Raw genomic sequence first — 12982 nt, forward strand, 5'->3', positions numbered from 1 at the left:
TATCTGTGCATTACAGTTGAGGTAGGTGTAGTCAGCCGCTTTCGTTGAGCATCTTCACCTGCTGGTTCGGAAGATTTAGTGATTGTCTTTGTTTTGGTTTTCTTGGATGTAGTCTTTTTTTCATATTTTTTGGTTTGCGCATAAACGCTAGTTACGTGAGAATAGTCGGCCTTTGGACGGCTAGATGTTGGACTGAATGTTCTTAGTGTAGCGTTATATGGCATCGTGGTTACGTCAGTGCGTGTACGCGGCCTTGGCGTAGTTGACCGGCTATGTAAATTGTCTTCGCTTAATCCAACATTGACTGTTTGTGAACGAAGGCTTGTGGACCGATCGGAACGAACCTCCGTTTTTAGTGGGCTTGGAGCAGCTTTTAGAGTAGAAACCTTAGATACTTCATCTTTATTTGGTAAATGCTTTTTCTGTCTGGTGGATACATTTGCTATTGCTTTAGTTTTATTAGCTTTATTTTGCACATCTCCACTAGGAGTCGCAGGATGGGCTTTTTCAGTTTTGGTGTAGCGACTATGGTTCTGTAATAGTGACTTCTTCACAGTATCCTTAGTTTCAACCTTTGTAGAAGACGTTTTCTTTACACCCCTAATAAGTTTCTTATTCACCGAAGCTTTCTTAAATTCTTCACTATTTTTCCTGGTTAACTCCGTTCTTTCACCTAAATTTACAAAATATGCAACACCTCTCTCCTTTCCAATTCCTCCACTCGGGGCAGCAGACCTTTCTAAACTATCTAAACTACTACATGAGTCTAAAATATCTCGACTGTTTGACAAACTCGTAGAAAATTGACCACGTTCACTTTCAAACGGCATTTCTTCGCTGGTAGTCACATCTGCTCCCGAAACTACGGACAGCAAAGGGCGAGTCTTTTTATTCATTTCATATATTTTAGGCTCATCACATTCTTTCTCCGATTCATCAGAAGAGTACACATGAGAAACAGGCTTACCAATGACAAGCGGAGATTTTGGTTTGTCTTCTGGTTTTGAAATTGGGTGAACGTCTATAGTGTCTTTGTCATCTGGTTTGCCGACAGACGGTACTAATGGTAACGCTTGTTTCATATCAGCGACTTTAGGTTTGTCAAACTCTTCCTCTGATTCATCAGATGAGTACACATGAGGAACAGGCTTAGTAATGTCAAGCGGAGATTTTGGTTTGTCTGTTGGTTTTGAAATTGGTTGAACGGATTTAGAGTCTTTGTCATCTGGTTTGCCTACAGACGGTACTAATGGTAACGCTTGTTTCATATCAGCGAGTTTAGGTTTGTCAAACTCGTCCTCTGATTCATCAGAAGAGTACACATGAGGAACAGGCTTAGTAATGTCAAGCGGAGATTTTGGTTTGTCTGTTGGTTTTGAAATTGGTTGAACGTCTTTAGTGTCTTTGTCATCTGGTTTGCCTACAGACGGTACTAATGGTAACGCTTGTTTCATATCAGCGAGTTTAGGTTTGTCAAGCTCTTCCTCTGATTCATCAGAAGAGTACACATGAGGAACAGGCTTAGTAATGTCAAGCGGAGATTTTGGTTTGTCTGTTGGTTTTGAAATTGGTTGAACGTCTTTAGTGTCTTTGTCATCTGGTTTGCCTACAGACGGTACTAATGGTAACGCTTGTTTCATATCAGCGAGTTTAGGTTTGTCAAGCTCTTCCTCTAATTCATCAGAAGAGTACACATGAGGAACAGGCTTAGTAATGTCTAGCAGAGACTTTGGTTTGTCTTCTGGTTTTGAAATTGGTTGAACGTCTTTAGTGCCTTTGTCATCTGGTTTGCCTACTGACGGTACTAATGGTACCGCTTTCTTGATATCAGCGAATTTAGGTTTGTCAAACTCGTCCTCTGATTCATCAGAAGAGTACACATGAGGAACAGGCTTAGCAATGTCAAGCGGAGATTTTAGTTTGTCTTCCGGTTTTGGAATTGGTTGAACGTCTTTAGTGTCCTTGTCATCTGGTTTGCCTACTGACGATACTAATGGTGATGCTTGTTTCATATCAGCGGGTTTGGGTTTGTCAAAGTTTTCCTCTGATTCATCAGAAGAGAACACATGAGGAACAGACTTAGCAATGTCAAGCGGAGATTTAGGTTTGTCTTTTGGTTTTGAAATTGGTTGAACGTCTTTAGTATCTTTGCCATCTGGTTTGCCTACTGACGAAATTAATGGTGATGCTTGTTTCATATCAGCGAATTTAGGTTTGTCAAACTCGTCCTCTGATTCATCAGAAGAGTACACATGAGGAACAGGCTTAGCAATGTCAAGCGGAGATTTTAGTTTGTCTTCCGGTTTTGAAATTGGTTTAACGTCTTTAGTGTCTTTGTCATCTGATTTGCCTACTGACGAAACTAATGGTGATGCTTGTTTCATATCAGCGAATTTAGGTTTGTCAAACTCGTCCTCTGATTCATCAGAAGAGTGCACATGAGGAACAGGCTTAGTAATGTCAAGCGGAGATTTTGGTTTGTCTTCTGGTTTTGAAATTGGTTGAACGTCTTTAGTGTCTTTGTCATCTGGTTTGCCTACTGACGATACTAATGGTAACGCTTGTTTCATATCAGCGAATTTAGGTTTGTCAAACTCGTCCTCTGATTCATCAGGAGAGTGCACGTGAGGAACAGACTTAGTAATGTCAAGCGGAGATTTTGGTTTGTCTTCTGGTTTTGAAATTGGTTGAACGTCTTTAGTGTCTTTGTCATCTGGTTTGCCTACAGACGGTACTAATGGTAACGCTTGTTTCATATCAGCGAGTTTAGGTTTGTCAAGCTCTTCCTCTGATTCATCAGAAGAGTACACATGAGGAACAGGCTTAGCAATGTCAAGCGGAGATTTTGGTTTGTCTTCTGGTTTTGAAATTGGTTGAACATCTTTAGTGTCTTTGTCATCTGGTTTGCCTACAGACGGTACTAATGGTAACGCTTGTTTCATATCAGCGAGTTTAGGTTTGTCAAGCTCTTCCTCTGATTCATCAGAAGAGTACACATGAGGAACAGGCTTAGCAATGTCAAGCGGAGATTTTGGTTTGTCTTCTGGTTTTGAAATTGGTTGAACATCTTTAGTGTCTTTGTCATCTGGTTTGCCTACAGACGGTACTAATGGTAACGCTTGTTTCATATCAGCAAGTTTAGGTTTGTCAAGCTCTACCTCTGATTCATCAGAAGAGTACACATGAGAAACAGGCTTAGTAATGTCAAGCGGAGGTTTTGGTTTGTCTGTTGGTTTTGAAATTGGTTGAACGTCTTTAGTGTCTTTGTCATCTGGTTTGCCTACTGACGATACTAATGATAACGCTTGTTTCATATCAGCGAATTTAGGTTTGTCAAACTCGTCCTCTGATTCATCAGAAGAGTACACATGAGGAACAGGCTTAGTAATGTCAAGCGGAGATTTTGGTTTGTCTTCTGGTTTTGAAATTGGTTGAACGTCTTTAGTGTCTTTGTCATCTGGTTTGCCTACAGACGGTACTAATGGTAACGCTTGTTTCATATCAGCGAATTTAGGTTTGTCAAACTCGTCCTCTGATTCATCAGAAGAGTACACATGAGGAACAGGCTTAGTAATGTCAAGCGGAGATTTTGGTTTGTCTTCTGGTTTTGAAATTGGTTGAACGTCTTTAGTGTCTTTGTCATCTGGTTTGCCTACTGACGATACCAATGATAACGCTTGTTTCATATCAGCGAATTTAGGTTTGTCAAACTCGTCCTCTGATTCATCAGAAGAGTACACATGAGGAACAGGCTTAGTAATGTCAAGCGGAGATTTTGGTTTGTCTTCTGGTTTTGAAATTGGTTGAACGTCTTTAGTGTCTTTGTCATCTGGTTTGCCTACAGACGGTACTAATGGTAACGCTTGTTTCATATCAGCGAGTTTAGGTTTGTCAAGCTCTTCCTCTGATTCATCAGAAGAGTACACATGAGGAACAGGCTTAGTAATGTCAAGCGGAGATTTTGGTTTGTCTTCTGGTTTTGAAATTGGTTGAACGTCTTTAGTGTCTTTGTCATCTGGTTTGCCTACAGACGGTACTAATGGTAACGCTTGTTTCATATCAGCGAGTTTAGGTTTGTCAAGCTCTTCCTCTGATTCATCAGAAGAGTACACATAAGGAACAGACTTAGTAATGTCAAGCGGAGATTTTGGTTTGTCTTCTGGTTTTGAAATTGATTGAACGTCTTTAGTGTCTTTGTCATCTGGTTTGCCTACTGACGATACTAATGGTAACGCTTGTTTCATATCAGCGAGTTTAGGTTTGTCAAACTCGTCCTCTGATTCATCAGAAGAGTACACATGAGGAACAGGCTTAGTAATGTCAAGCGGAGATTTTGGTTTGTCTTCTGGTTTTGAAATTGGTTGAACGTCTTTAGTGTCTTTGTCATCTGGTTTGCCTACAGACGGTACTAATGGTAACGCTTGTTTCATATCAGCGAGTTTAGGTTTGTCAAGCTCTTCCTCTGATTCATCAGAAGAGTACACATGAGGAACAGACTTAGTAATGTCAAGCGGAGATTTTGGTTTGTCTTCTGGTTTTGAAATTGGTTGAACGTCTTTAGTGTCTTTGTCATCTGGTTTGCCTACTGACGATACCAATGATAACGCTTGTTTCATATCAGCGAATTTAGGTTTGTCAAACTCTTCCTCTGATTCATCAGAAGAGTACACATGAGGAACAGGCTTAGTAATGTCAAGCGGAGATTTTGGTTTGTCTTCTGGTTTTGAAATTGGTTGAACGTCTTTAGTGTCTTTGTCATCTGGTTTGCCTACAGACGGTACTAATGGTAACGCTTGTTTCATATCAGCGAGTTTAGGTTTGTCAAGCTCTTCCTCTGATTCATCAGAAGAGTACACATGAGGAACAGACTTAGCAATGTCAAGCGGAGATTTTGGTTTGTCTTCTGGTTTTGAAATTGGTTGAACGTCTTTAGTGTCTTTGTCATCTGGTTTGCCTACAGACGGTACTAATGGTAACGCTTGTTTCATATCAGCGAGTTTAGGTTTGTCAAGCTCTTCCTCTGATTCATCAGAAGAGTACACATGAGGAACGGACTTAGCAATGTCAAGTGGAGATTTTTGTTTGTCTGTTGGTTTTGAAATTGGTTGAACGTCTTTAGTGTCTTTGTCATCTGGTTTGCCTACAGACGGTACTAATGGTAACGCTTGTTTCATATCAGCGAGTTTAGGTTTGTCAAGCTCTTCCTCTGATTCATCAGAAGAGTACACATGAGGAACGGACTTAGCAATGTCAAGCGGAGACTTTGGTTTGTCTTCCGGTTTTGGAATTGGTTGAACGTCTTTAGTGTCCTTGTCATCTGGTTTGCCTACAGACGGTACTAATGGTAACGCTTGTTTCATATCAGCGAGTTTAGGTTTGTCAAGCTCTTCCTCTGATTCATCAGAAGAGTACACATGAGGAACAGGCTTAGTAATGTCAAGCGGAGATTTTGGTTTGTCTTCTGGTTTTGAAATTGGTTGAACGTCTTTAGTGTCTTTGTCATCTGGTTTGCCTACAGACGGTACTAATGGTAACGCTTGTTTCATATCAGCGAGTTTAGGTTTGTCAAGCTCTTCCTCTGATTCATCAGAAGAGTACACATGAGGAACAGGCTTAGTAATGTCAAGCGGAGATTTTGGTTTGTCTGTTGGTTTTGAAATTGGTTGAACGTCTTTAGTGTCTTTGTCATCTGGTTTGCCTACAGACGGTACTAATGGTAACGCTTGTTTCATATCAGCGAGTTTGGGTTTGTCAAAGTCTTCCTCTGATTCATCAGAAGAGTACACATGAGGAACAGGCTTAGCAATGTCAAGCGGAGATTTTGGTTTGTCTGTTGGTTTTGAAATTGGTTGAACGTCTTTACTGTCTTTGTCATCTTGTTTGCCTACAGACGGTACTAATGGTAACGCTTGTTTCATATCAGCGGGTTTGGGTTTGTCAAGCTCTTCCTCTGATTCATCAGAAGAGTACACATGAGGAACAGGCTTAGTAATGTCAAGCGGAGATTTTGGTTTGTCTTCTGGTTTTGAAATTGGTTGAACGTCTTTAGTGTCTTTGTCATCTGGTTTGCCTACAGACGGTACTAATGGTAACGCTTGTTTCATATCAGCGAGTTTAGGTTTGTCAAGCTCTTCCTCTGATTCATCAGAAGAGTACACATGAGGAACAGGCTTAGTAATGTCAAGCGGAGATTTTGGTTTGTCTTCTGGTTTTGAAATTGGTTGAACGTCTTTAGTGTCTTTGTCATCTGGTTTGCCTACAGACGGTACTAATGGTAACGCTTGTTTCATATCAGCGAGTTTGGGTTTGTCAAGCTCTTCCTCTGATTCATCAGAAGAGTACACATGAGGAACAGGCTTAGCAATGTCAAGCGGAGATTTTGGTTTGTCTTCCGGTTTTGAAATTGGTTGAACGTCTTTAGTGTCTTTGTCATCTGGTTTGCCTACAGACGGTACTAATGGTAACGCTTGTTTCATATCAGCGGGTTTGGGTTTGTCAAGCCCTTCCTCTGATTCATCAGAAGAGTACACATGAGGAACAGGCTTAGTAATGTCAAGCGGAGATTTTGGTTTGTCTTCTGGTTTTGAAATTGGTTGAACGTCTTTAGTGTCTTTGTCATCTGGTTTGCCTACAGACGGTACTAATGGTAACGCTTGTTTCATATCAGCGGGTTTGGGTTTGTCAAAGTCTTCCTCTGATTCATCAGAAGAGTACACATGAGGAACAGGCTTAGCAATGTCAAGCGGAGATTTTGGTTTGTCTTCTGGTTTTGAAATTGATTGAACGTCTTTAGTGTCTTTGTCATCTGGTTTGCCTACAGACGGTACTAATGGTAACGCTTGTTTCATATCAGCGGGTTTGGGTTTGCCAAAGTCTTCCTCTGATTCATCAGAAGAATACACATGAGGAACGTACTTAGCACTGTCAAGCGGAGACTTTGGTTTGTCTTCTGGTTTTGAAATTGGTTGAACGTCTTTAGTGTCTTTGTCATCTGGTTTGCCTACAGACGGTACTAATGGTAACGCTTGTTTCATATCAGCGAGTTTAGGTTTGTCAAGCTCTTCCTCTGATTCATCAGAAGAGTACACATGAGGAACAGGCTTAGTAATGTCAAGCGGAGATTTTGGTTTGTCTTCCGGTTTTGAAATTGGTTGAACGTCTTTAGTGTCTTTGTCATCTGGTTTGCCTACAGACGGTACTAATGGTAACGCTTGTTTCATATCAGCGAGTTTAGGTTTGTCAAGCTCTTCCTCTGATTCATCAGAAGAGTACACATGAGGAACAGGCTTAGTAATGTCAAGCGGAGATTTTGGTTTGTCTTCTGGTTTTGAAATTGGTTGAACGTCTTTAGTGTCTTTGTCATCTGGTTTGCCTACAGACGGTACTAATGGTAACGCTTGTTTCATATCAGCGGGTTTGGGTTTGTCAAAGTCTTCGTCTGATTCATCAGAAGAGTACACATGAGGAACAGGCTTAGTAATGTCAAGCGGAGATTTTGGTTTGTCTGTTGGTTTTGAAATTGGTTGAACGTCTTTAGTGTCTTTGTCATCTGGTTTGCCTACAGACGGTACTAATGGTAACGCTTGTTTCATATCAGCGAGTTTAGGTTTGTCAAGCTCTTCCTCTGATTCATCAGAAGAGTACACATGAGGAACGGACTTAGCAATGTCAAGCGGAGACTTTGGTTTGTCTTCTGGTTTTGAAATTGGTTGAACGTCTTTAGTGTCTTTGTCATCTGGTTTGCCTACAGACGGTACTAATGGTAACGCTTGTTTCATATCAGCGAGTTTAGGTTTGTCAAGCTCTTCCTCTGATTCATCAGAAGAGTACACATGAGGAACAGGCTTAGTAATGTCAAGCGGAGATTTTGGTTTGTCTGTTGGTTTTGAAATTGGTTGAACGTCTTTAGTGTCTTTGTCATCTGGTTTGCCTACAGACGGTACTAATGGTAACGCTTGTTTCATATCAGCGAGTTTAGGTTTGTCAAGCTCTTCCTCTGATTCATCAGAAGAGTACACATGAGGAACAGGCTTAGTAATGTCAAGCGGAGATTTTGGTTTGTCTTCTGGTTTTGAAATTGGTTGAACGTCTTTAGTGTCTTTGTCATCTGGTTTGCCTACTGACGATACTAATGGTAACGCTTGTTTCATATCAGCGGGTTTGGGTTTGTCAAAGTCTTCGTCTGATTCATCAGAAGAGTACACATGAGGAACAGGCTTAGTAATGTCAAGCGGAGATTTTGGTTTGTCTGTTGGTTTTGAAATTGGTTGAACGTCTTTAGTGTCTTTGTCATCTGGTTTGCCTACTGACGATACTAATGGTAACGCTTGTTTCATATCAGCGAGTTTAGGTTTGTCAAAGTCTTCGTCTGATTCATCAGAAGAGTACACATGAGGAACAGGCTTAGTAATGTCAAGCGGAGATTTTGGTTTGTCTGTTGGTTTTGAAATTGGTTGAACCTCTTTAGTGTCTTTGTCATCTGGTTTGCCTACTGACGATACTAATGGTAACGCTTGTTTCATATCAGCGAGTTTAGGTTTGTCAAGCTCTTCCTCTGATTCATCAGAAGAGTACACATGAGGAACAGGCTTAGTAATGTCAAGCGGAGATTTTGGTTTGTCTGTTGGTTTTGAAATTGGTTGAACGTCTTTAGTGTCTTTGTCATCTGGTTTGCCTACAGACGGTACTAATGGTAACGCTTGTTTCATATCAGCGAGTTTAGGTTTGTCAAGCTCTTCCTCTGATTCATCAGAAGAGTACACATGAGGAACAGGCTTAGTAATGTCAAGCGGAGATTTTGGTTTGTCTGTTGGTTTTGAAATTGGTTGAACGTCTTTAGTGTCTTTGTCATCTGGTTTGCCTACTGACGATACTAATGGTAACGCTTGTTTCATATCAGCGAGTTTAGGTTTGTCAAGCTCTTCCTCTGATTCATCAGAAGAGTACACATGAGGAACAGGCTTAGTAATGTCAAGCGGAGATTTTGGTTTGTCTGTTGGTTTTGAAATTGGTTGAACGTCTTTAGTGTCTTTGTCATCTGGTTTGCCTACAGACGGTACTAATGGTAACGCTTGTTTCATATCAGCGAGTTTAGGTTTGTCAAGCTCTTCCTCTGATTCATCAGAAGAGTACACATGAGGAACGGACTTAGCAATGTCAAGCGGAGACTTTGGTTTGTCTTCCGGTTTTGGAATTGGTTGAACGTCTTTAGTGTCCTTGTCATCTGGTTTGCCTACTGACGATACTAATGGTGATGCTTGTTTCATATCAGCGAGTTTAGGTTTGTCAAGCTCTTCCTCTGATTCATCAGAAGAGTACACATGAGGAACAGGCTTAGTAATGTCAAGCGGAGATTTTGGTTTGTCTGTTGGTTTTGAAATTGGTTGAACGTCTTTAGTGTCTTTGTCATCTGGTTTGCCTACAGACGGTACTAATGGTAACGCTTGTTTCATATCAGCGAGTTTAGGTTTGTCAAGCTCTTCCTCTGATTCATCAGAAGAGTACACATGAGGAACAGGCTTAGTAATGTCAAGCGGAGATTTTGGTTTGTCTGTTGGTTTTGAAATTGGTTGAACGTCTTTAGTGTCTTTGTCATCTGGTTTGCCTACAGACGGTACTAATGGTAACGCTTGTTTCATATCAGCGAGTTTAGGTTTGTCAAGCTCTTCCTCTGATTCATCAGAAGAGTACACATGAGGAACGGACTTAGCAATGTCAAGCGGAGACTTTGGTTTGTCTTCCGGTTTTGGAATTGGTTGAACGTCTTTAGTGTCCTTGTCATCTGGTTTGCCTACAGACGGTACTAATGGTAACGCTTGTTTCATATCAGCGAGTTTAGGTTTGTCAAGCTCTTCCTCTGATTCATCAGAAGAGTACACATGAGGAACAGGCTTAGTAATGTCAAGCGGAGATTTTGGTTTGTCTGTTGGTTTTGAAATTGGTTGAACGTCTTTAGTGTCTTTGTCATCTGGTTTGCCTACTGACGATACTAATGGTGATGCTTGTTTCATATCAGCGGGTTTGGGTTTGTCAAAGTCTTCGTCTGATTCATCAGAAGAGTACACATGAGGAACAGGCTTAGTAATGTCAAGCGGAGATTTTGGTTTGTCTGTTGGTTTTGAAATTGGTTGAACGTCTTTAGTGTCTTTGTCATCTGGTTTGCCTACAGACGGTACTAATGGTAACGCTTGTTTCATATCAGCGAGTTTAGGTTTGTCAAGCTCTTCCTCTGATTCATCAGAAGAGTACACATGAGGAACAGGCTTAGTAATGTCAAGCGGAGATTTTGGTTTGTCTGTTGGTTTTGAAATTGGTTGAACCTCTTTAGTGTCTTTGTCATCTGGTTTGCCTACTGACGATACTAATGGTAACGCTTGTTTCATATCAGCGAGTTTAGGTTTGTCAAGCTCTTCCTCTGATTCATCAGAAGAGTACACATGAGGAACAGGCTTAGTAATGTCAAGCGGAGATTTTGGTTTGTCTGTTGGTTTTGAAATTGGTTGAACGTCTTTAGTGTCTTTGTCATCTGGTTTGCCTACAGACGGTACTAATGGTAACGCTTGTTTCATATCAGCGAGTTTAGGTTTGTCAAGCTCTTCCTCTGATTCATCAGAAGAGTACACATGAGGAACAGGCTTAGTAATGTCAAGCGGAGATTTTGGTTTGTCTTCTGGTTTTGAAATTGGTTGAACGTCTTTAGTGTCTTTGTCATCTGGTTTGCCTACTGACGATACTAATGGTAACGCTTGTTTCATATCAGCGAGTTTAGGTTTGTCAAGCTCTTCCTCTGATTCATCAGAAGAGTACACATGAGGAACAGGCTTAGTAATGTCAAGCGGAGATTTTGGTTTGTCTTCTGGTTTTGAAATTGGTTGAACGTCTTTAGTGTCTTTGTCATCTGGTTTGCCTACAGACGGTACTAATGGTAACGCTTGTTTCATATCAGCGAGTTTAGGTTTGTCAAGCTCTTCCTCTGATTCATCAGAAGAGTACACATGAGGAACGGACTTAGCAATGTCAAGCGGAGACTTTGGTTTGTCTTCCGGTTTTGGAATTGGTTGAACGTCTTTAGTGTCCTTGTCATCTGGTTTGCCTACTGACGATACTAATGGTGATGCTTGTTTCATATCAGCGGGTTTGGGTTTGTCAAGCTCTTCCTCTGATTCATCAGAAGAGTACACATGAGGAACAGGCTTAGTAATGTCAAGCGGAGATTTTGGTTTGTCTGTTGGTTTTGAAATTGGTTGAACGTCTTTAGTGTCTTTGTCATCTGGTTTGCCTACAGACGGTACTAATGGTAACGCTTGTTTCATATCAGCGAGTTTAGGTTTGTCAAGCTCTTCCTCTGATTCATCAGAAGAGTACACATGAGGAACAGGCTTAGTAATGTCAAGCGGAGATTTTGGTTTGTCTGTTGGTTTTGAAATTGGTTGAACGTCTTTAGTGTCTTTGTCATCTGGTTTGCCTACAGACGGTACTAATGGTAACGCTTGTTTCATATCAGCGAGTTTAGGTTTGTCAAAGTCTTCGTCTGATTCATCAGAAGAGTACACATGAGGAACAGGCTTAGTAATGTCAAGCGGAGATTTTGGTTTGTCTGTTGGTTTTGAAATTGGTTGAACGTCTTTAGTGTCTTTGTCATCTGGTTTGCCTACAGACGGTACTAATGGTAACGCTTGTTTCATATCAGCGAGTTTAGGTTTGTCAAGCTCTTCCTCTGATTCATCAGAAGAGTACACATGAGGAACAGGCTTAGTAATGTCAAGCGGAGATTTTGGTTTGTCTTCCGGTTTTGAAATTGGTTGAACGTCTTTAGTGTCCTTGTCATCTGGTTTGCCTACTGACGATACTATCGGTGATGCTTGTTTCATATCAGCAAGTTTAGGTTTGTCAAGCTCTTCCTCTGATTCATCAGAAGAGTACACAGGAGGAACAGGCTTAGTAATGTCAAGCGGAGATTTTGGTTTGTCTGTTGGTTTTGAAATTGGTTGAACGTCTTTAGTGTCTTTGTCATCTGGTTTGCCTACTGACGATACTAATGGTAACGCTTGTTTCATATCAGCGAGTTTAGGTTTGTCAAGCTCTTCCTCTGATTCATCAGAAGAGTACACATGAAGAACAGGCTTAGTAATGTCAAGCGGAGATTTTGGTTTGTCTGTTGGTTTTGAAATTGGTTGAACGTCTTTAGTGTCTTTGTCATTTGGTTTGCCTACAGACGGTACTAATGGTAACGCTTGTTTCATATCAGCGAGTTTAGGTTTGTCAAGCTCTTCCTCTGATTCATCAGAAGAGTACACATGAGGAACAGGCTTAGTAATGTCAAGCGGAGATTTTGGTTTGTCTGTTGGTTTTGAAATTGGTTGAACCTCTTTAGTGTCTTTGTCATCTGGTTTGCCTACTGACGATACTAATGGTAACGCTTGTTTCATATCAGCGGGTTTGGGTTTGTCAAAGTCTTCGTCTGATTCATCAGAAGAGTACACATGAGGAACAGGCTTAGTAATGTCAAGCGGAGATTTTGGTTTGTCTGTTGGTTTTGAAATTGGTTGAACGTCTTTAGTGTCTTTGTCATCTGGGTTGCCTACTGACGATACTAATGGTAACGCTTGTTTCATATCAGCGAGTTTAGGTTTGTCAAGGTCTTCCTCTGATTCATCAGAAGAGTACACATGAGGAACAGGCTTAGTAATGTCAAGCGGAGATTTTGGTTTGTTTGTTGGTTTTGAAATTGGTTGAACCTCTTTAGTGTCCTTGTCATCTGGTTTGCCTACTGACGATACTAATGGTAACGCTTGTTTCATATCAGCGAATTTAGGTTTGTCAAACTCGTCCTCTGATTCATCAGAAGAGTGCACATGAGGAACAGGCTTAGTAATGTCAAGCGAAGATTTTGGTTTGTCTTCTGGTTTTGAAATTGGTTGAACGTCTTTAGTGTCTTTGTCATCTGGTTTGCCTACAGACGATACTAATGGTAACGCTTGTT

At 40.9% G+C, this 12982-nt stretch overlaps 1 protein-coding gene across 1 annotated transcript; it reads right to left on the minus strand.

Moving 5' to 3' along the window:
* Positions 1 to 8536, minus strand: LOC125778691 (uncharacterized; the record flags this gene model as incomplete). The annotated part of the gene is given in 2 exon segments (XM_049457729.1): positions 1 to 2600; positions 3159 to 8536. Coding segments are annotated over 2 exon segments (7964 nt in total), but the record flags the coding sequence as incomplete, so codon positions are not given.
* Between the last annotated feature and the right edge of the window lie 4446 nt (positions 8537 to 12982).

The sequence above is a fragment of the Bactrocera dorsalis genome, chromosome 5 (assembly GCF_023373825.1).
Source record: "Bactrocera dorsalis isolate Fly_Bdor chromosome 5, ASM2337382v1, whole genome shotgun sequence".
NCBI lineage: Eukaryota > Metazoa > Arthropoda > Insecta > Diptera > Tephritidae > Bactrocera > Bactrocera dorsalis.